General features: G+C 35.6%; 1 protein-coding gene across 3 annotated transcripts in view; it reads right to left on the reverse strand.

Moving 5' to 3' along the window:
* Nucleotides 1-9,683: 9,683 nt before the first annotated feature.
* The window catches only part of LOC134530844 (uncharacterized), a 52,418-nt gene continuing 39,627 nt past the window's right edge, over nucleotides 9,684-22,474 (reverse strand). For all 3 annotated transcript variants that reach the window (XM_063366099.1, XM_063366098.1, XM_063366097.1), the window contains exon 5: nucleotides 9,684-10,840. In XM_063366099.1, the coding sequence (XP_063222169.1) occupies nucleotides 10,706-10,840 (135 nt within the window). In that variant the 3' untranslated portion in view covers nucleotides 9,684-10,705. The remainder of the gene's footprint in view (nucleotides 10,841-22,474) is intronic.

A 22,474-nucleotide genomic window follows, 5' to 3' on the forward strand; every position in this document is an offset into this window, starting at 1 on the left:
TCGTTGGTTTTGAATTCACCTCATTATAAAGAAACCACGCTATAACAAACACACACAATATCAGTCCCTTCAAGTTTGTTATACCAAGGTTTTACTGTACTTCGACCCTGACAGAAGAGGCAGAAGGGGAATTCCGGGGTTTTCCAGAAACTGAGGAGAAGCACCCTGTACCAAACACCCACAGCACTCTTCTCCGACAGTTGTTTTCAGAGGACGAAACAACGACGGGTTCGAAAGCGCCGTTGGAGGGAAAATCCGGCACGCACCCCATCCCCCACCCCGATAATCTGGGATCTGGATGACCTACCATCACGCCCGGAGACATCCGACGAAAACGAACCTCTGTGGCCGCCTACACCTGTCACTGGCAGACACCACTTTAAACGTGACCTTCGAAGAGCCGCCATAGCCCTCCAGCGAAACAGTGCGGGGCGGGGGGCGACGGAGAACAAGGCACCCACAACCATGCCAGGCAGCAGTACCGTCCCAGTGTAGCAAGATACAGGTAATGAGCCAACAGCAGAACGAGGCAACCGAGAGCGGTGAGAACGAAGGCATAGATCAGTCACATCTGGCTCCTTTAGGAGAAAGAAGGGGAGGGGGGGGGGCAATTGAAGTCGACCAGGGCTACGCCCTCCCTAAGCCCAATGTGCCTCAAGCCACTGACTCCCCCCTCTCTTCCCACCGACACACACTGTTTCAAACCTCCCGCCAATTGTGTTCGGCTGCCCGGCAAGAGGCACTGTGTTAGAGGCTGTGTTATGGCCTCATAACATTTATTAATATAGTTTTCTTTTACTATTTATATTTTTTCCTCAGGGTAATTTTTTTCAGTTAATTATGAGGACAGAGAAGCGCCATGCACGACCCCTTTCAGTGCACACCCTCAGTTGAGCGGTGAAGACTTCCCCTAAAAATAATGAACTTAATAAATAAATAATTGCAATACATGGTAATTAATCCTAAATTAATGTGTAATATTTGAAGGGTTTAAACATGCTATGTATATTTGCTTTGCTATATTAATCTATTAATGGTAAATTCACTATTTCCTGCGGTGAGGACACCCTGGCCAATGCCCAGTCTCATGTTCGGCGTCTGAGGTAGGAAGCCTCTCCGCACCTCGTTGACTTCAACCTGTTGCTCATTACTGTTCTGTTAACGTCCACCGTTAAGTATCTTTAAACCCTTTCTATTCATCTTCGAGGCCTACCCTGGCAGTAGACTATATTACCTAATCATTAAAGTTCCCCGGAGCGTTTTAAATAGCACTGTTATCTTTGTACTTTCGAGGCCACGCCATGCGGTGTCCTGGTCAGCATTTAACCTGGACTACTTGCAGTTGGCAATATTAATTATTTTATAGGTAACAACTCCTCATTGTGCGATTACTCAAGAGTCTTGGCAATGTACGTGACGGCACCAATAAAACTGATAGTCACCCTGACTCGCTCGTATTCATCTCTCTACCACGAACTTCCCAGTACAGAGACTGAGGTGTGTGAGGCACTGCAAGAACTCACTGCAAGAACTCACTCTTTGCCAATAACATAGCGTGCCCGCCACTGAGAGCGGGCCGGTAAGTTCCAGTGTATCTGCACAGGGGGAAATTGAACCTAGCTCTCCATGGGCCACGTCACGGCCCAGGAACAAAGTTAATAGCTAGGTCCATGTGCCCATCCATGTGTTGGCATCCAAGATCTCTATTTACACCAACTTAGAACCTCCCCCCCCCCCCCATAGAGATAGTATCTAATACTTTTGTACAGGATAGATATATGACAAACTTCAAAAATTAAATTATTTAAAAAATAGCCAACAACTAAAAAACTAGGACCTTTCTGTTTTTTATTTGAAAGTTATTAATTGGCCTATCAACAGTTCACAGCTTGATGTTGTGACAATCTGTATACTTGCTTTAGTCTCACCTTTTTTATTCCATCAACTACAGAAAACATTTTACAATTTAGTGACCCAACAATAGGAAAAGATGATAATGTAAAGGCAACTGTTTCTCCCAACCTGAAAACCAATATACAGCGAAACCCCTTATTTACGTTACCGTTATTTACGTTTTCCCGTTATTTGCACTATATTCTTCAGGTCCCGTTTGGTTCCCATATAGTCCAATACAATACTTTCCCGCGAATTACGTCTCAAAAATCGAATCAATCCCGCTATTTACGTCACGTAACAACCATAAACAACCAGAAAATACCGTGGAGCTAGTAGGCAATGAACATTTTAAATAGCAAAATATACATATTTTATAACATGAAAAGTTGCTTTTATTTCTAAACATGTAATAATTTAAGCCTAGGCGTGTAAAAGTACGAGTAATTATAGCAGGAGACAATCTAAAATGCACGAGGGAAAAACGTAAACTAGAGGTGGGTCGAAAAGTATAAACCTGATACTTTGTCACTGATACGCGCCTGTATCAGGAACGGCAAACGAGTACACTTGAAAAGTATCAGAGACTTTAGTATCAGTTCAGAATTCACCTGGAACAACACCACGGCCAATGAGCGCAGTACCCGATCGCAGATGACGGTCACTTGGGCGGAGCTTGTGAAAGGGGAGGGAGCAGGAACGACGAATAAGGGATAAAGAAGGGAAAGAATGTAGGGGAGGAAGCGCAGGGGAAGGCGTTGAAGCCTTGAAGGAGAGGCGCAAAGCGATTTTGTTACAAGCAGGGCTGCCACTCATGGGTTTTTCCACCCAGATCTGGGTTTTTCCAATGGTGTTTGGGTTTCTGGGTTTTTAAATAATGAATTCCAACAATTCTAGGTTTTTTATAATTTTAATTATTTTTATACCTAAAACAATAATAAAGGTAGTAGCTACTGTATCGGTTGCAATATCTGTTTGATAAATGCAAACAAGTCTGTGTGTTTCACACACAAAAATACATATAAACACAAAACTAGTTTTTAAGAAGCTACGTTGAATATTAAATTAGACACATTCTTCAAAGAGGCTTGCAGAACACAAAACCAATGCAACAATTAACCTTCAAACCAATCTTGTAGAATCAGACTCTGAATAAAGACTAACGTACATGATGCAGTTTTATAAAAACAATTACCGGTTTAAAGAATGCAGTGATGGTGTTTGTTTTGTCATGTATATATTTGTAGGTTTTTTTATGATATGTGCTGGTCCAAGAATTACTTATGCAGCCATTTTGCTGCAGTGTAATTTTCTTGTATTGGTTGTATTTAACCGTTTTCAGTCTTGTAAGGTAATTAATTGTTTTATATTAAAACCAGTTATGTTTATATTTTTGAATTAGTACGCAAACATTTTCAACGATAGCATTTTAGACGCATCTGGGTTTTTTACCCATGTGTCTGGGTTTTTTTGTAGGTTATCTAGGTTTTTCATGAATATCAGAGTGGCAGCCCTGGTTACAAGTCGTTTTGTTTATTGTCCTACTTCAAAGTACGCTCAGTGCGCAGTGCGTGCACCGTCTCGTTCAATAATAAAACTAATGAAATTTTAATATTAAAAAGTACATTAATACAAGATATAATATTTATATTTGTGCACCTAACAGCTATGAAAATTCAAATAAATTCTCAGTTGACACTAATAACAGATGTAATCAACATATGGACTTTCTTTTTTCGAAAACAATTAGTAACTAGTGTTTTTATACATTAAAAATTCACGATTTTATCAAAAATAAAAAATAAAAAAACAGATAGGTACATTAGTGAGCATACTATATCAATGTTTTTTCAAATGTTTCTTCAGATTAGTCGATTTATAACTGTTTTTGTTTACACAAATTACAATTAGCAAACTCATTAATTTCCGTGAAAAAATTCCACACAAATGAAGTCTTTTTCGTGCACTTATCCATTCCTTATTTCACTATAAAGGCTCTGCTACAATTGACTTGTCCCTTGGTCCCTTGGTCCGTCATGGCAGTTTGTCCCATGCTCTCATGAAAATGTGCTGCCACAACAGCTGTGTCCCAAGTTGTCCAAATGTAAACATTTCAAATACCACCACTAGAGTACAATAGTTTTGGGAGACAATTTAACGTTACTTTTTTATATTTCTGAACTTGTGGCCGTTTATTATATAAGAGGCCACAAAATCCCGGAAAATAATGTTTTATAAACAACGAGCATATTATAATCAAAGGTATTCTGGTAAACCTACATAAGAAATTAAATTACATCTGAATTAGCGATTTAAAGTTATAAACATATCACGAAAGCATTCTAACATAATTCAATCGAAATGAACCCCGAGGAAGATGTATTTTTTGCACATTTATTTATGTTCATGGTTTCTGCATTCTTCTACTTGAAATTTGGGAGACACAGACGACGGTACTGGGCCCACCCCATAAATTGAACAGCACTTATTAATATCTCGCCCGTAATTATTTCCATTTTAGCTTCACGGAAGTCAATTCACAAAAAATTCACAAAATTGACTGTTTATTTTTGTATACTTTACAACTACTATTTTCCCGCACGCTTATGTATTTACATTTTTATTATATTTCATCAATGTTAGTTTACTTCTTGTTCGCATGTTTTTAAAGTTCTTCCAGCATGGGACACATCAATAAGGGACAAAATTATAAAAGTTCGCCATCTGCATGGGATACGGTGGGATAGGGACGAAGGGACAAGAGACATGACATCACAGGTCACGTGGACCAATCGGTGAGTAGTGTCCAACGGACATTTGCATGGGACAAGTCAATTGTAGCAGGGCCTTAAAGATACTAACTACAAAGCATGACAGCCCGCAACATGGTGATACACGGCCAGGACGAACTGCAGTGAATGTTGAACTAATTGATACTGGTTGTATCAGGCGGGCATGAGAGTATCAGAGGTAGAGAATTATCAGGCGTGATAAATAATGTATCAGATTCTCCTTCCGGTCGCACGGTCTGCGTACGCAGAGCTTTGTTGCCTCCTGGGACCGTGTGATACAGAAGTATCAGAGACTTGTAACATAGTACAATGCTGTATCAGTATCAGATTGGAACAGATACCGAAAATTGCTGTAACAACCCACCTCTAACGTAAACTCATGAATGTACAAACATGGCTGCTTGTAAGTTCTGATACTGTATTTATGTCACAACTTAGCCGAAATACTGGTACGAGACATAAACTTCACAAGATAAAATGAGCGGTGTCTTGGTAACTTGTTTTATACGTCTTTTATAATTTGGGAAGTATTGTACAGTTGACGCCATATTTTTTAAACTAACCATTTATTTCTGGGGATCGTAAATAATTAATTATTGGTATCAAGACATCATGATAAACGTAAACTTGAACATGTCACGGCAGCGAGAAAACTGGTGCGTATACCAATAAACTGGTATTAGAACTGGACAAAATTGGTACACGGGAGGTGGAGCTTATATTTTTTTCCGCTAAGCTCGCATCTATTGGTTGGCGGCTGATGGCGTCATGAGTCTGGGCGGAGCATAGAGTGCGCATGCGCCGCCGCGTCGTTACAGCAGCTGACCGAGTACAATGACCTTTCTCCGCCTTTGGCGCGCTATTGACGGTAAATATTCATCAATTTGCGGCCTTTTCTTAAAAATTTTTTTACTGTGAGCAATCGTGTATGTAGCCCGTATTTGTTATAAACCCTGCCGGTTGCAACTGTATTTATAATTTGGAGAGGCAAATAATCTCCTCAAACAGCCAAAAAAGCAAGCAGAAGAAAATTTCAAATTTATTTTTTAGGAAGTAATCAGAAAAACATTTTGGCTTTCATTCTTTTTTTATTTTTGTCAAATGTGGTAAATTAATAATTGATTAAATACTAAGGTAAATGTACCAGTAGTCGTCATGCTAAGAAGAGTTTTATAAAAAAAAATTGTGTACATAACCTCGTAGGTGTATTACTGCCCCTACATGTTTGTTTTTAACCTCAAACTTTACTCTACAATGCTATCCAACACTCTTCGATAAACACAAATTATTTTTGTAGATTTATAATTTTGAAAAAAGTGTGATTTCGAGCCAGTAGTCGTCATGCAAATTTTCGTGTTTGCCAGTGTTCGTCACATGTTTGTGCCAGTAGTCGTCATGTGCGATTTCGGCTGCATTAGTTTTAATTCATGGATCCAGAATGATAGTATTGTACTATTTGGGCTTCAAATTTTATTTGGTACTATATTTTAAACATCAAAATGGCATTTCATAAAGATCGTTCAGTAATATAATGAATAATCCTCATTAAATTTTGAATTTAATTACAGCACTCACGGAACAAAGAGGGACAGCACAACTAACATGAAAATATATAGAGCTGTAGCAAACCGTATGTATTCGACATTCGTTACTGAGTAACGGGTGTGCCGTCTAGTAACGAGTAACGAAACATTACACACGGCTGCATTTTGTTACTAGCATTTCTCGTATATTTTACGCATGCGCGCGCATATTCGATGAATTTACGTTACAAAGAACGATGTTTGCTTATTAATAAAGTATAATTTGGAAATTCCTCGTCTAAGTTTTTTTACTGTTTATTAAAGGTATTATGTGTGTAGACAAAGTTTGAGATTAGAACAGAAACAACGTAACAAAGTATTTTTTTACAAATTAGAAATATGTATGTTTTTGTTTTTCACTATCGCGTATTTTCACGTTTTTTTTGTTCTTATCTTAAAAGAGATATAATAAAGCCGCTCTAATGAGATTTAATTGTTTCTTGGTTAACAAAAACTGTTTAATTATCAAATATTGTTAATTGTTTATATTCTATTTATTATTATTTACGCGACGTCGTACTGTACGCGTACGCAATACGACTCAATTCGTTGCTGCAACATAACATAGCATGTTATGCGGTATCACAAGTAAAATTTAAAAATGAATCAGGGCCCATCTTCCTACCCAAGGGCGATTTGCCTTTGTGTTTATCGGACAATGTGTTCCTTGGCACACTATTTTTTTCCGCTGCTCATTTTATACTCATACCATTCGCTACATCTTAAAGAGCAGCTTCCATGGCTGACTCTTCATACAACAGTATTTTCCGTTTTGGCATTTTGCCCTGTAATTAAAGAACGAGACACATTACAATGTTTAATTTACTTATTAATGTCAAAATATATATCGAATGACCCCTAAATTAATGTAAACAACAATGCCTACACAATTTCTGCAATCAATAAAGTAAAGTAATTTCCGACCCAGAAGTCGTCATACACATGCATCGGAAGTCGTCATAGGTGACGACTACTGGATCTGATCATAATAACGTACTTTGTCTATTAACAACAAAAAACCAATATTATTTAAGAACTTTAGGGTGTAACTTAGCACAACTTTAAATAAAATATTAAATGTACCAGTGCTCGTCAGGTATGACGAACACTAGCAATACAAGGTTTTTATTGATCCAGTTTTCGTCACCCTAACTAAATCATACAAAGAAAACAAATTATTTTAAATAAACACTTTCGCCTCTTCAAGAACATTTATAGTAGGGCCGCGACGTCTTGGCGGGTCGACTCCCTAGAGCTCAGCGACCTTGTAATCGACACGTCCCTCCTTGTCTGCTCCGCAGATAACAACGGCCTGGAAGTCTCCATGCCGTTCCGAAAACATTGGTCGAGAACAATCTCACGTACGGTGCAACACAGCGCAGATCTTAATGATACAAAGATGCGATAATGCTTTACGGTAATTTATTATTTAAAGGTAGTGCACCATGTGCTCGACTGGGCAGCTTAGTTAAACATAGTTAAACATAGCTATACAATTCTTTAAAGAACTAAATTTGTAATTGTGGGTTGCTGTAGGAAACACAATTAATTAAGACTTGCATGTAACTCCCTCGCTGATGCTTACTTTTCCATTTGGTTTGGCTGAAATGTGAAGACGATCGACATGACACTTTCACGCACTTCAAGAACCTTACCACTTTTATGCACACGGGTTGGTATTTTTTCGATAACAGCACTCTGAAAGAACCATTTTAGTAATTTCGAGGGGTCCGAAAACCATATTTATAACAAACCATCCTCGCGTATTTTATAGTCTCATGTTGTTGTGCTTGCTTTATAAACAAGAGAGGCTCCAGGAAGGAAGCCCTGCCTAGAACCAACGCTTAAAACTATCAGTCTGTGCGCTGCATTTCCTGTTGCCATTACCTACACCTTCAACGTCACCTTTCTTTTGCCAACATTTCTGAAAGGTTAAATTAGTGTCAACCCAGGATTCATCCATGTCAAATATATTCTTCCCAGCCTCCCTGCACTGTTTCATCTGAGTCAGCTACTGTTATCGCCAAGCAACAACGTCAGATCTTTCGAGAAGAAGCATTCGCTTATTTTGGCTTCTTCTCCACACAAAACCCATTTCTTTGAGTATTTTACGCAGCGATGTCTTTCCCTAACTCCATCCGATTTTTTCTTTCAAAACTGGCAGTAGTTTCCTTGTTTTTTTACTGCATAAAATTCGTGGCTAGTGTCTCTGATCACTCTTCTATCAAAGTCATCAACTGACAACAAACGTTTCCCAGTTTTTTTTTTTGGCTTGAAATGAATAATTAAACATGAGAGGCTGTTTAACGGTCAAATAAAGGAGTGATATATATATGTAAATATAAACATATAAATTGTAAATAAATAATGTATTAATATAATATACATTAATATATATCATTATATCATAATATAATAAAATATATAATGCAATATATAATGTATATAATGTAATACAATATCATGTAATATAATGCAATATAATGTGTAGCAATATCGGCTACACTTGTAGATAAAAAATATTCTAACAAGCGGTGCAGAAAGTTTCGAAAATTGCCAAATGCAAAACAAACAAACCGCGGATGAAATTACGGGGAATGCGTTGAAAAACTTATAATGTTGTTGTTTGTTTTTTATTTGGCGTCTCTCTGTTGTATTTTCGGATGTGCGAAACTGATCTTTGGCTTATACTTGTGTATCGCGCAGCTCTTTCGGTTGCATTTGTAGAGGTACTAGCAGACATTTGTTGGCAGCTTCTTCATCACAACACTGGCTTACACTACTTCTAATTTCCCTCTCCCCACTATGTATTACTTTATTGTATCTTGAACGTCCTGCGTCGGGCTCCATTGTTCACTTCAGACTGAGAGCGTGGCGCCTGATGTTTTTGCTATGAACCGCATAGCGGCTGATATGCGCGCGCAGCTGCTTCCCCTCTCATTTACTCTTCCCCGCTTCCCCGCAAAACGACACGCCAAGACGTCGCGGCCCTACAGTAACTAACACATTCAGCACAAAACATCACGAATAAACATGAAAAATTACAGAATTAGAAGTAAAAATGTGCACTAACGTCCTTAGTGTTTTAGTATAGGAACTCCCCTATTTATCTTCACTGCTCTACGAACTTTTGATGCACGGACTTTTTTTGATTGAAAATAGTGTTTGTTCCGAAAACTATTGTGGTAATTTCAGCTAGAACGTCGACCAAATTTTTATCAATATTTAAGTTGGCGATATATTGAGCTACTTCTCTATTATTTACATTTGAAGTTGCTAGTGACGACCATTGGAGCAGTGACGAGTACCGGTGCACTTACCTTAAAGTAAAATTTGTTGTTAGTGTGTTTGTACCTGCATTGTAGTATGTGCTATTAAACAAAAGGAAAAAAATTGTAAATAAGGTAAACTGTACTCCTTTTTATACTTTTCCCTTTATTTACACTTTCCCGCTTTTTACACTTTTTTACTTTGTCCCCATGAAAAGTGCAAATAAGGGGTTTTGCATATGTCATCTGAAGTGGATAGAGCATATTAATAAAGGAAATCCTTGCACTACAACAATTTTGGTTATAACACTAGATTTAATAATTAATTTGCAGTTGCACAATATATGTACATATAGCAGAGTAAGTTTCTACTAAGTGCATGTAAATGTTAAAATTGTTTGGCTCTTTTATGTTATACATACATACACACACACACACACACACATATACACACACATACATACACACATACATACACACACATACATATACATACACACACATACATATACATACACACATACACACACATACATATACATACACACACATACATATACATACACACATACATATACATACACACATACATATACATACACACATACATACGAGAAAGAGAGAGAAAGCAAAATCATTTATAAAAAAATTTGTATCCTTAAAAATTTAACAGAAATAAATTTTTGAAATAGTTTATCAGAATTTGCAATACAGCCTGTTTCAAGATATTGAAAAGATGCTTAGTTACATGCAATAATCGTAGTGTGTTGACATTTCAAAACAGTTAATCTTCCTTTTATATAAATTAATTTTTAGTATTGTAATTTTTTCTTTTTATTTACAAGCAGTGGCATTTTCTTAAATTGCTAAATTTTCCCTACATTGCTATTATTCAGTGTATGGTATGCAGAATGTGCTGACTGAACACAAACTGAATTCAAAGTTGTAGCTACGTATGTATTTTTCTTAAAATAGCAAAGCTTCCACAAAGATTTAGATCTTAGTCTTCGACTTGAATTTAAAGAAAGGTCTCTGCACATCCTACTGATTCTAAATTTTTTGAACCTAATCATCTTAAAGTTAGTCAGTTAATGAAGTTTCTGGATAAACTAACAATATATTCAAGAACACACACTTAACACGAATCATAAAGATAGAAAAATTCAAACTAATGTTGTTTGGATGGTGAAACCTCTCTTGAGTCCTGTTCACACATGAACTGACGGATGCCATCTGTCTCCTCCATCTCCAGCTGTTTCAGGATGGTCGTAACCTTCTGCAGACGCTGCACCATGGCTGCCATCTGTGAACGCACACATATGCTGCTGTCGACCAAGTAGACCCTTCACTCATTAGAGTTGTTCCCAAGTTTATAGCACACTATCATACATTTGATATATGTATTCACTTTTGCAACACACATACTTCAAAGAAAGCCCGCGTATTTTGATGGGATTCATCAGCTGGTAGAATTTCAAAGTGCAGACAGCTCTGGTGTTAGTGATTACCTACTACTTCAGAGAACCAGAGACAGCTGTAACTCACTCTGTGTGTTACACTGGCTTTAAAAGTAAGTGTGGAATGTATAGTCCCATATACTAAACTTCAATTTTTAAAAAAAAAAAAAAAACCTAAATTTATGTCACAGAAAATATCTTACAGAACAATATTTATTAGGGATGGGGCGACCGAATCCAATATCCGCCGAATCCGCCGAATCCTAGGGATTCGAAGGTTCGGCGGGTCTGATATAGGATTCGTCAAAGGATTCGGTTTTTACTATTTACGGGGAAAAAATACAGTAAAACTCGCTTACGAGGTCCCGCATGGTAGGTTTTTCCGTATAAAGCGTTTAAATCGCCCGAGGTCTCGTCATTTACGCCATTAAATGTGTGATATAATGTCCGTTAAATTTTTTTCTGAAACTTCTTGTCTCAAATAATGGCACACGTAAATATGAAGAAAATACAAATGAACAACAACATACGAAGAAATATGGATGATGTACCATAACTACAGTACAAACCCAATAGTTATTTTAAGATAATTACCATAAAAAGAACTATATTATATTCTTTGTAGAGTACCATAATTACTACAGAAGCATGATAGCTACCATATTTGCACTATAGTTACCGTAACAACTGAGATGTATATTTACCGTGATAGTAATGTATTATTTATTTATGACATATTGAATTAAAGAACATTGTTAAAAAAAAAAAGGATGTTAAACTTTGATATGTACGGTTGGCACATGTTGCTAAGAAATAATGCGATCTGAAAGAATGCAGTACTACTACGAAAAGTGAAAATGGTACTCGTGGATTTTTAGGTTATGGCAGTCTCTTTCGTTTTTCAGTAATATCGGCCGAAAATTAACGAGCGTACTGTATCGGAAGTCGGCAGAAATGCCGATTCAACTAAATATTGGCAAAATCGGCTTCTTCAATACAGCTCTACATTTAATGACATGAGTAAACATATTTCATACTGCAGGATATTGAAAAAGACTTTAATTTCCATGTAGGTTTATTGTGTGTATGTTTTTTTTTTTTTGCAAGTGTCAATTGAATGAAGTAAAATGTTTTTATTTTTATTACTTTCAATGATTAAACTTTAATGACCAGTTACAGATATTTATGACACTAATTTTGAGGTTAAGCAATTTTACTAAAGCATTCCAGCCAAGCAGGTTGCCAGCGACAGACGCTTCTCTTTTGATGGAAACACTATCTCCAATCGTAGAGCTAATTTAACTCCTGAACGTGCAGAACATATTATTGTTCTGCATGATAGATTAAAGAACAGAATTTAATACTCTGTGACAATCTCTCTCAGAATTATTGTGCTGAAAAGTGGAAATGTTGAAACAATGTGAATGTACTTTTCAAACAACATGTTTTTTGGTGCTAAGTTTGTTGAAGCTCAGTAAGGACTCCAGAAAAATTGACAAGGGTGAAATTTTTCCAAAGATATGTTACATTTACACAAACATATACTTGGTTATGTTAGTTGGATGATATCATTTACTAATGAACCAATGGAAACAGGTAAGATTCAATGAAAAAAAATGTTATTTTTTTTCTAGCAGTGCAAAATGTAAACACACTCTGTAAATAGTTACCCAAAATTAATAAGCCCACTTCATTTTAATACTTTATTCAAACATGATATTAAGTTTAAGATAAAAATAATTTCCCAAAAGTGTAACTGTACCACAAAAGCTCGAGCTCGGCTCGAAGTAAAATTTTTAGGCTCGCAGACCTCTAGCTTATTTATAGAAAAAATACTAGCCGCTAATCTGTACTAAAACTGAAATTTCTCAAGAAAATTTTTTTGTCTTTATATACACTTATACCAGAAATGTACCAAACTACATGTGATAAAGTCAAGGGACTTTTAGTGCAAGCAGAATACATCTCACTTACATTAGATATGTGGACATCATCTATTAAAAGATTCGGGTTTGGGTTCGAGATTCGGCAATTCCAGTCGAGGATTCGAGTTAGGATTCGGATTCGAGGAAATCAGGATTCGCCCCATCCCTAATATTTATATATAAAATTTAAAGAACCTAGCATGCCTAGGCTTTACCCAGTGTGAAAAGGATTAATTTTAATGTGGGTACAATATATTTTTTTTAATTAAAAAATGTAAACACATAGATGAGTAATTGGGGTCTTTTTATTTACATCATTACATCAGATGTACACAATTTTTTTTCCCCTTTAAGGGCGCTGGAAGGCTAATGCAGTCGCCCGAATACCGCTAGGTAGCGGAGGCTGCTCTACAGGCGCTGGTGGCTGGAAGTGTGTCTTAGCGCAGTTACAATCTGTAGTTTCCCTCTCTGTCGCACCCGGGCCGTGCCGAGCCGTGCTGGGCGACTGCCAGTGTTGTCAACTCCACGGGCTAGCCTCGGGTGACGTGTCACAGCCGAAAGGTGACTTCAGTGAGCCCTGACCTTGAAGGAACGCACGTCCCTGGCCAAGAATGAATACCTGGCTTCCTGCAGCGATTGTGGTGACCGTATCTCAGCCTATGGCCTACCACAGTTAAAATGAACAAATTTGTATGGTAATTTTGTTTTTCGCCGTATATTCCCAAACTTATATACGTACATAGAACTGATAATGTATTTTGTGTGCCGTGGTTTTGTATGCAGTTAGAACAAATGAAATTGGAAATCTAAAAACAACTATATATAGAAAACAATTTAGGTAGTGGATTTTTCAAATAAACACTTATACAACCATAGTGTTCAATCAAAATTATATTCTAATTAAATAATGTCGTTTGGATGTCACTCTCATGTGACGTGTCATGTATTCTGTCCCAAACCACTTTTTGATTTAATTTATTAGCACTGAGTTGTTACCATAACACTGTTATGTACAATCAAATTAAACACGTGATTTTCAAGTGATATCACAAACTGTTCTCTTTGAGATTGTACGTGATCTAAATTGCATTCGTAACAGTTTACTTACTAAATAAGAAATGGTGCATGGTTCAAATGTTGTATCTTGTCACCTTTAGTACGAAATGCGTATAATTTTTAATGATAAAGTATCTTTAACATTAAAATACTCTGTGTAAGGGAACACACTGCTAATTATCATATATGGTGTTCAAAACCAATATAAAAAATAAGCATATCTTCGAATAAAAAAAATCCATCAAGAAATATGCTGTTGATCAACAACTTGTTAGGAATCTGAGTTTTGCTGTGGAATCTCCAAACATTTGTATATTTTTTAATACAGATGTTTTTAGTGTATATTTACCTTGCCTATTGCTACAAAGTTTTATAGTTATATTAATTGGTTTTTTTTTTGATTGCCAAACATATCTAAATGCAAATCTGAGTTATTTAAATTAAGCCATTATACATCTCATAATATATATGTCAACTGGCATTTTGTTATTGAATCCCTAATATTGAGAATACAGTAGGTATATGGAAGTCTTCAAACAGTGTTTTAATTTTTTTTATTTGGATGTTCTGCCAGATGCTTTTGTTCAGAAATCACTGACATTATCTCAAATGAAAATTTATTAAAAATGGTGATCACTAACAGCAAGGCTCTTCCTGAATTAAATATTACTGTAACAAGGAATTTGTAAAACTGTTTGTCCCCTGCTGCACATAAAGCAATGGGAGATATTTATTTTCATTTAGGTGTAAATTTTGAACAGCCACTATACTAACACGCACAATGTAAATAACCAAATCTGGTCAACTGTTTAATTAATTTTTTATAAACTTTTATGTACAAAAGAAAACACACAGTATAAAATATCATTTTAAAGAACTATTTAGGCAAATACTATTAGACAACTTTAACTGTAATTTTTCTTTTACCACTCTAAACTGTAACCTGCCCTACGACGAACTCCGTCTGTCCTTTGCTCCGGCTAGTACTGGATAAACACGAGACTGGTTGCGAGGTCAGATGCAATAAAAAAATTGTATTTTAAATGGCCTCTCATGTAACTTGGCTGCTATGGCTCGGTTTTACATACGTTTGTTATTCTATCTCAATATCTGGCTTTCTTATGTTTTAATCATTGACTATACCGTGCCCTTAGCAGATAAAATTTCCTGGGACTGGTGTTTACGCTTCAGGCCCCAGAACTCTTAAATATCAAACTGTGCCGGGACCTTTCGAAGGTCAGACAAGTTAATCTGCCTGTGAGGCTAGAACAAGACTACAGTTTTTCTCTCTTCGCACATTGTCCCTCGAGGAGGCTTGTTCGGTGCTCCCGGAGCTTTCGCGGTCCACCAACAAGCGCTCCTTGACTATCCTAGGCCCCGCCCCCGCAGCCAAATTACGTGCTTGTGGTCAGAGTTTTATTGCGATATGTTTGAATTTTGTATAATTTACATTGGTGTGCTGTAACATATTTTATCTGATTCAATCAAAAATTAGTAAATTATTTAGAAATAGTTTTAAAATTAATATTTGTTTGGTCTTGAATGCTGTTTCCTTATTGACCAGAACCAAAGAAAGAGATGGTCAGTCAACCCTTCTGACCATTAGGCGGGGTGGTTACACAGCCCGAGCGAACGCCATCAGGAAATCTCTCGACAAAGGAGTTCCGTTTGGCCACGCATAGTGCATAGTTTGAATTGTTACATTTAACATCTTAAATCATACTTACAACATAGCATTAATAAATTGATATATTATACAATTCTAACAAAAATTAAAATTAAAATAAGTAAATGGGTGTATTACAAAACGTATTTCCAACACAAAAAAAAAATTAGTGAAAAATAAAAGGTTTCTGATTTCAATTTTGGACATTATTTGTATTGCCTACAAAAAAAAAAAAATGAAACAATTACAAAAGAAATAACCCACAGAATTAATTGTTGATTGCTAAGAAGTTAAAATTCAATATAATGCACACAAAACCACCCGAATATCAACTCAAATAATTAGAAGGAGAAATTTTTTTTAAAGAAGTGACTATTCAAAGAATCAGAATCAACCCCGGTAAAGTAAATATTTTGTATTAGCTACCAACGAAACTAATAAATACAAAAACATATTAACTCACAACAAAATGGCAGATGCCTAAATAGTTAAAATTCACTACCTGTACACAAATCTAATGTTGATAGTAAAAATACTTATAAATATAATTTTGTTATTTGGCATTTACAATATTTATTGATTATTTTGAGCTTAAAAATAATTTTCTATGATAAACGTATTTTGTATTGGCTGCCTATAAACTTTTTATTGCAAAAACATATTAACATACAGAACGACTTGGCAGATGCTTATAAAACATTTTGCTACACTGTTTACATCTATATAAATAAAAATGAATCGCCAAATATGTTGCTAAGCGCAAAAATCGAGAACGGCTCGATCAATTCTGCTAATTTTTTTCCCTCCATATGTTCGTTAAAGCACAAGGAAGGTTCTTATGGAGAGAAAAAATGTAAAAATTGTGAGGAAAATAGTATAAAAACACTTTTCTTTTCCCATACAAAGCACAGAGTAAATTAAAACACCCTAGCTATCAAACATTTGACGTCAATCAAAACAAAACAAAGGCACGTAAGGATTATCTTTGGTATGCCTTCAAGTTGATTAGGCTGTATGGCACATAAAAAGTCTTTGGAGGCATTAGACAGAACTATGAAAGATCTGCGAAACATTCAAAACCGATTTGGTGGAGCGATGATTTTGTTAGCAGGAGATTTTCGTCAAATATTACCAGTGATTCCACGGTCAACGCCAGCGGATCAACACATAGCATGTTTAAAGTCCTCCATTTTGTGGAAAAACGTTACGATACTAAATTTAAGCAAGAATATGCGTGTCGAATTGCAAAATGATTGATATGGAGAAATGTTATCAAAACAACTCATTCACATTGGCCAAATCCCTGTAGATGTTTTGACTGGCTGCATTACATATCCTGTCAATTTTTGTCAGTTTACTGAATCAAAAACCGAGCGCAATCATAAGAGATAATTTTTGGTTGAACGAACGAGCTTTATTAGCTGCCAAAAACACGGATGTAAATTAAATTAAATTTCAAAATTCTAAATGAAATTGCCGGTGAATTAAGGACTAACCAAGATTATGTTGTCAACTATCCACCTGAACTTTTGAACTTATATTTATTTATTTTTTCTATTGGAATGCGACAGGCCTATTATAACCTTTGACAGAACAATGTCTGTCGGGGTAGCTAGCAATGAATAAAATTTCGTTGGTTTGGCCTAAATCTATAAATCATAGCAGATCAGAAATATTTTTTACATGCGAAGGCAAGCATTTGAACTACAGCGAAGCACTGTTAAGTGGATGAGTCACTTTTCAGGTCATAATTATATATTTACGTTAAAATCTGTCAAACTTCAGAATTTGTAGTGTGTTCATATTCACAAATTGAAAAAGCACTGTATTAAGTAATTTTTTACATAATTAGCTCCCAAAAGTACATTTATTACGATTTTGGTCAGTAAAAATAAGTAAAATTTAAATTGATTACTAAACTGAAAATTTAAAGTTTAAATGCAATTATGCTGGCTATTTCATGATATGGTTTTAATTTAGTTGAGAATTTTTTTTATGCATATATAACTATTTTCAGCCTGTCAAAATTCTTTAATTATTGAGGATTTTGACAGCTAAATGAAATAAATTATCTGGTTATGACAGAAATTAAAACCATACAGCCCTAATGAAGTAACCCGTAGCATTGCCTTTATGCATACATAAAAAGTTTCAGTTCAGTAATGCGTTTCATTCTTCTTATTTGTACTGCCCAAAATTGTAAACCGTGTTACTTTGGCAGTTAACTATGCAAACATTATGCAATATATTTACTTTTCAGTTTGTGAAAGTTAAGCCATTAAAAATCTACACGTTTAAAAGCTTTATTAACGTTACTTTAAAATTATGACTTGAAATGGGATACACCATTTTAATACTTATATTTTTAAAGAAAATAAATAACTTTGTTAGGTATCGTACCGTTTCCTTATTTTGAATTGCCTCTCTTTTCACGCTGTCACATTTGTGTTTCGACTATGTAACGAACCTGTAAACCGCGAGGAATACGTGGGTCAGCGAAACTACCCTGGAATGTGGGGGTGGGGGCAACAAGCTGGGCTCGTATACCTGCCGCAGCACGGCAACAGCGCGCCCCAGGAGACTGGGCTGTGTTGAGCTATGCTGGCTGCAGACGCAATAACACCAGACACTGTGGCACCAACAGTGCTGCGGGCTGCGTCCGATATATTATCAGAATGCCAGGCACAAAAAATACATGCACTGCTTGGATACTACAAATCTGCTGTAATTTTATAACAATCCAACATTTTGAAACATTAATAATAAAATGAAATCTGAACGCACTTCGTGCATATTTCCATTTTGATATAGATTTAACCATGGAGTTTTAAGTCTAATGAAAAATGATGTATTTACATGCCTACACACTTTTTTCGTATCAATTTATGAGCAATTTCAACTAATTCCTCCAATAGATTACTAAACATACTTCAGTTATACCAAATTTTATCGACATATCTTTTTTCGTTTTCATGTTTTGTAGGATCCAAGATTGAAAAATATCAATCTTTGATAGCCATTTACCTAAAAATTATATGCCTAAATAATCTCAAATTTGGTATCGAGATGCTCTGTGTAGGATAAATAAATGTCATAAAGAAAAACAGATATTTTTTTTGCGAGCAGGCCTCTTAATTTGACCGCCATTAATGCAAAATTTCATCAAGAAGTATCATAATTTTCTTTAGATAAAGATAATTGGGGCGAGGAAAGGGATGAAGGCTATTGTTCAAAATCTTATGTAGACAGTGGCATTCCTATTGTTTTGAAAGTCAAATATGCAAAATTTTATGAAGCTCAACTACAACTATAGATTTGTATAAAAACAAACAGAAAAAACACTCACACTCTCCGTCCTCTTCCCTCTTCCCCCTGTGAAACAGCATAATGTTTTGTAATTTTATAAGTTAGTTATCTTCAAGGTTCATTTTAAATTCTTAAGTGGTCACCTATCTAAGTGTACTAACCACGCTAGGCGATGCTCATTTTTAAATTTGTGTAGTGGCTCTTGGCACCAATGAGCTGTATTTATACACATCATTATATTATTTGAAAATTAGAGTGACAAGGATATAATGCCAGGTTTCTAATGTATTTTTAAAGTTACAATTATTTCTTCTGATGATTATTGAATTTTACAAACTATATTCAGCCAACCATATTAATTCACCTACCACATGCTTGGGATTTATTTGGCACACCAATATGCTTGTTGTTACATCCCCTTATGTTCACACAAGCGAATATATAGACCTACAGGTTAATGCAGCCACACACGGTGGGCTATCTGGAGGACTTCGGCTCATAAACGCAGGTGTATTATAGATTCCATCGTGTTAAACTTCCATCCTTGTTGAGCGCACAAATTACATATGCTTTTCCGTTGCATACTAAAATTTAACCCTCAAGGCACCTAAAGAAAAATAAGTGAATAAATTCAAAAAAGCTTTTACCTTTTCTCAGTACATATGTACAGTAAATGTATGTACGTATATACAGAGAAAGGTATGTAATCCAATATGTGCAGGACAGCACCATTCCAGATTACCAATTTTACTGGATTACTGACCGTCAATTTATTTTAACAGGAATACCAAAGAAAAATAAACACATAAATGTACATTACTATGGTATCTAAAACAAGTTGTAATATGCTGCTGCATAGAAATAAAAAATACTGACGAGAGTTTATAAAGAATTCCAATCGTGCCTGGCTAAGACGATGACTGTTCCTTGCACAAACATAAAAAACTTGAAGAAACTCTTAAAGACAGTTGTAGGTAGTGGGGTATAATATTCTGTTGATCATAATATTATTCATAACTTTCGATGGTTGAAATTCAATAAAAGATTATGAAATAGAGTTTGAAATGTATTGATTTTTCCACAATGCTCATGCTCTGCAAGACATAATACACTAATTGTTCCCTTTGCTGTCTAAGGAATGTCCTAGAAGGCATGCTAGCTAGAATACCCTTTAAATTATGTAAATTTCGTCAGAGGTGAGCTTGAACATTTCGCAAACATATTTAGTATACCTGTCCTAAGGAAGAGAAACATGTGGATCGGAAAATAGAAAATAAATAACATTTCCAGATGTTCAAGCTACTTAAATGAGGTTTTATTTTAAAAATTATTGATTTTTTGTAATTTTCTTATTGCATCCAAATAGCCTTTTGTATCAAATAGTATACTATAGAACATTATTTAGGTTTGTTGTTTTAGTTTGAATTAAAATAATCACTTCAACCAGTAATTACAATGAAGCTTACCGGCCGGCAGGGTTGGGAAAAAAACAGTTTTTTTAAAAAAAATCAAAAAACATGTTTTTTATTGTTTTAAACTGTTTTTTTTTTTGTTTTTAATATTAATTTTAATCAAAACCACCACAATATGTTTTGCACATATGGTTTCAGCAGAAGTCCCATCAGGTGTAAGGTATATTGCTACACATTTTTGAATATGGAATTCCCTGGCATTTCCCGGTTTTCCCTGACTGTAGCCATTCCGGATATTATTAAGTACAAGGCAAAAAGTTCACCTTTCAAGGAGTACTTATTCAGTCCTGACTTTATGTAAGCTTTTGGACATACGCCATTGCTAAGCACAAGTATGTCTGTAGAAGAAAACTACAAAAAACACAAAATGACAAAAAAACAAATGAAGCATAAAATTGCTGTTGTCAGGATATAAACACCACACAATACTCCACAACAGGAATATGGTCAGCGAAACAAAGAAAAATGGACTAACAGAACGAAAAAAACCCCACAAATGATGACAGCACAAAAATACTGAAATCAAAACATTCAGCACAACAGTTGAAACGAGACAAAAACACAGCAAAACGAAAAGACGAAACAAATACAATAGTTTTTCAAAAAAGAACGGAAAAAAAACCCACAAATGATGACAGCACAAAAATATTGAACCCAAATAATTCAGCACAACATTCAAAATGAGACAAAAACACGACAAAACTAAAAGACAAAAGAAACATGACAGTTTTCTAAAACAGAAACAAGCGACGTTTTGGGAACTGAAATCTGCTCCCGTCCTCAGGCAGAGACGCACATGGTACGAAAACACAGGTGTGACCAAATTCCTGTTGTGGAGAATTGTGTGGTGTTTATATCCTGACAACAGAAATTTTTTGCTTTATTTGTGTTTTTGTCATTTGTGTTTTTTGTAGTTTTCTTCTACAGACATACTTGTGCTTAGCAATGGCGTATGTCCAAAAGCTTACATCAAGTCATGCACTCCCATTGCACAAATCTTTCAAAGATAATACTTATTCAGTCCTGTAACACTAAAAGAGATTAAACCTCTAGTATGGTGGATGGCTTTGGAGAAAAGTACTCATCATGCAACTCTGCACCTGGCACATCAGTTACACAGTGCAGTAGCTTCGTCAGCTGGTATTGAACGTCTTTTCTCCACATTCCGGTTTGTGCATAGTACTGTAAGGAACCGGCTAGGAACAGAGAAGGCTGCTAAACTTGTAACTGTTTTCCGTGCACTTAACTAACAAAAACAAATTTTAATTAGGTTAGATGAACATAGTAGAACTGGCACCCTAAAAGGTATGACTGGTTTGACCCCAAGCAGTGCTGGTATTTTATGTTTACGTGAGGAATGTGTTTCACTTCAAAATTTCTAATCCTAGTCTGGATATTTATCACAATTGGTGACTTACAATGAGACAGTGATGCTTGCGATGAAAATGTCAATAAGCAGTTTTCGTTTTCGTAAGAAATAAAACTTTTTTTAAAATACATATAAAAAAACATGTTTAGAACAAAATGTTTTAAACATTGTGTTTTAAACTTGTTTTATTCAGAGTGTATTGTTTTAAACAATTTTGAACATATTGTTTTAAACATTTTGTTTTAAACGTGCCAACCCTGCCGGCCGGGGTAGAATTAAGATAACATGATGAAAAATTTCATACACTGATTATGCAACAGTAATGACAAAGATTAACCTTGCACCTTTAGGAAATTGTACATTAGCTGTAATGACAGAATATCCATTTTCAAAATTAACAAGTTAAAGTCCAAAATCAAAGGATTAATTAAAGTATACTACATATAAGGTATTTAAAGTACTTTTTATCTTCATTTATTTATCGCCAACTGGTGGCAGGATAAACGGACAAAACTGGTTCTCCGCCATGAGGATGGTTCTTCCGGGAGTGGGTCGAAGGTTTCAGTATTAGCCAGTAATCTCATTGAGAAGAGTTTAGATGGAGGAATACAAAGAAAAACATGCAGAAGTGATTTCAAGACTCCACCTTTTGGTGGGGTTTCTCCAGAGGTCACAACATCACGAGA

This window comes from Bacillus rossius, chromosome 3, assembly GCF_032445375.1.
Source record: "Bacillus rossius redtenbacheri isolate Brsri chromosome 3, Brsri_v3, whole genome shotgun sequence".
In the NCBI taxonomy this organism is placed as follows: Eukaryota; Metazoa; Arthropoda; class Insecta; order Phasmatodea; family Bacillidae; genus Bacillus; species Bacillus rossius.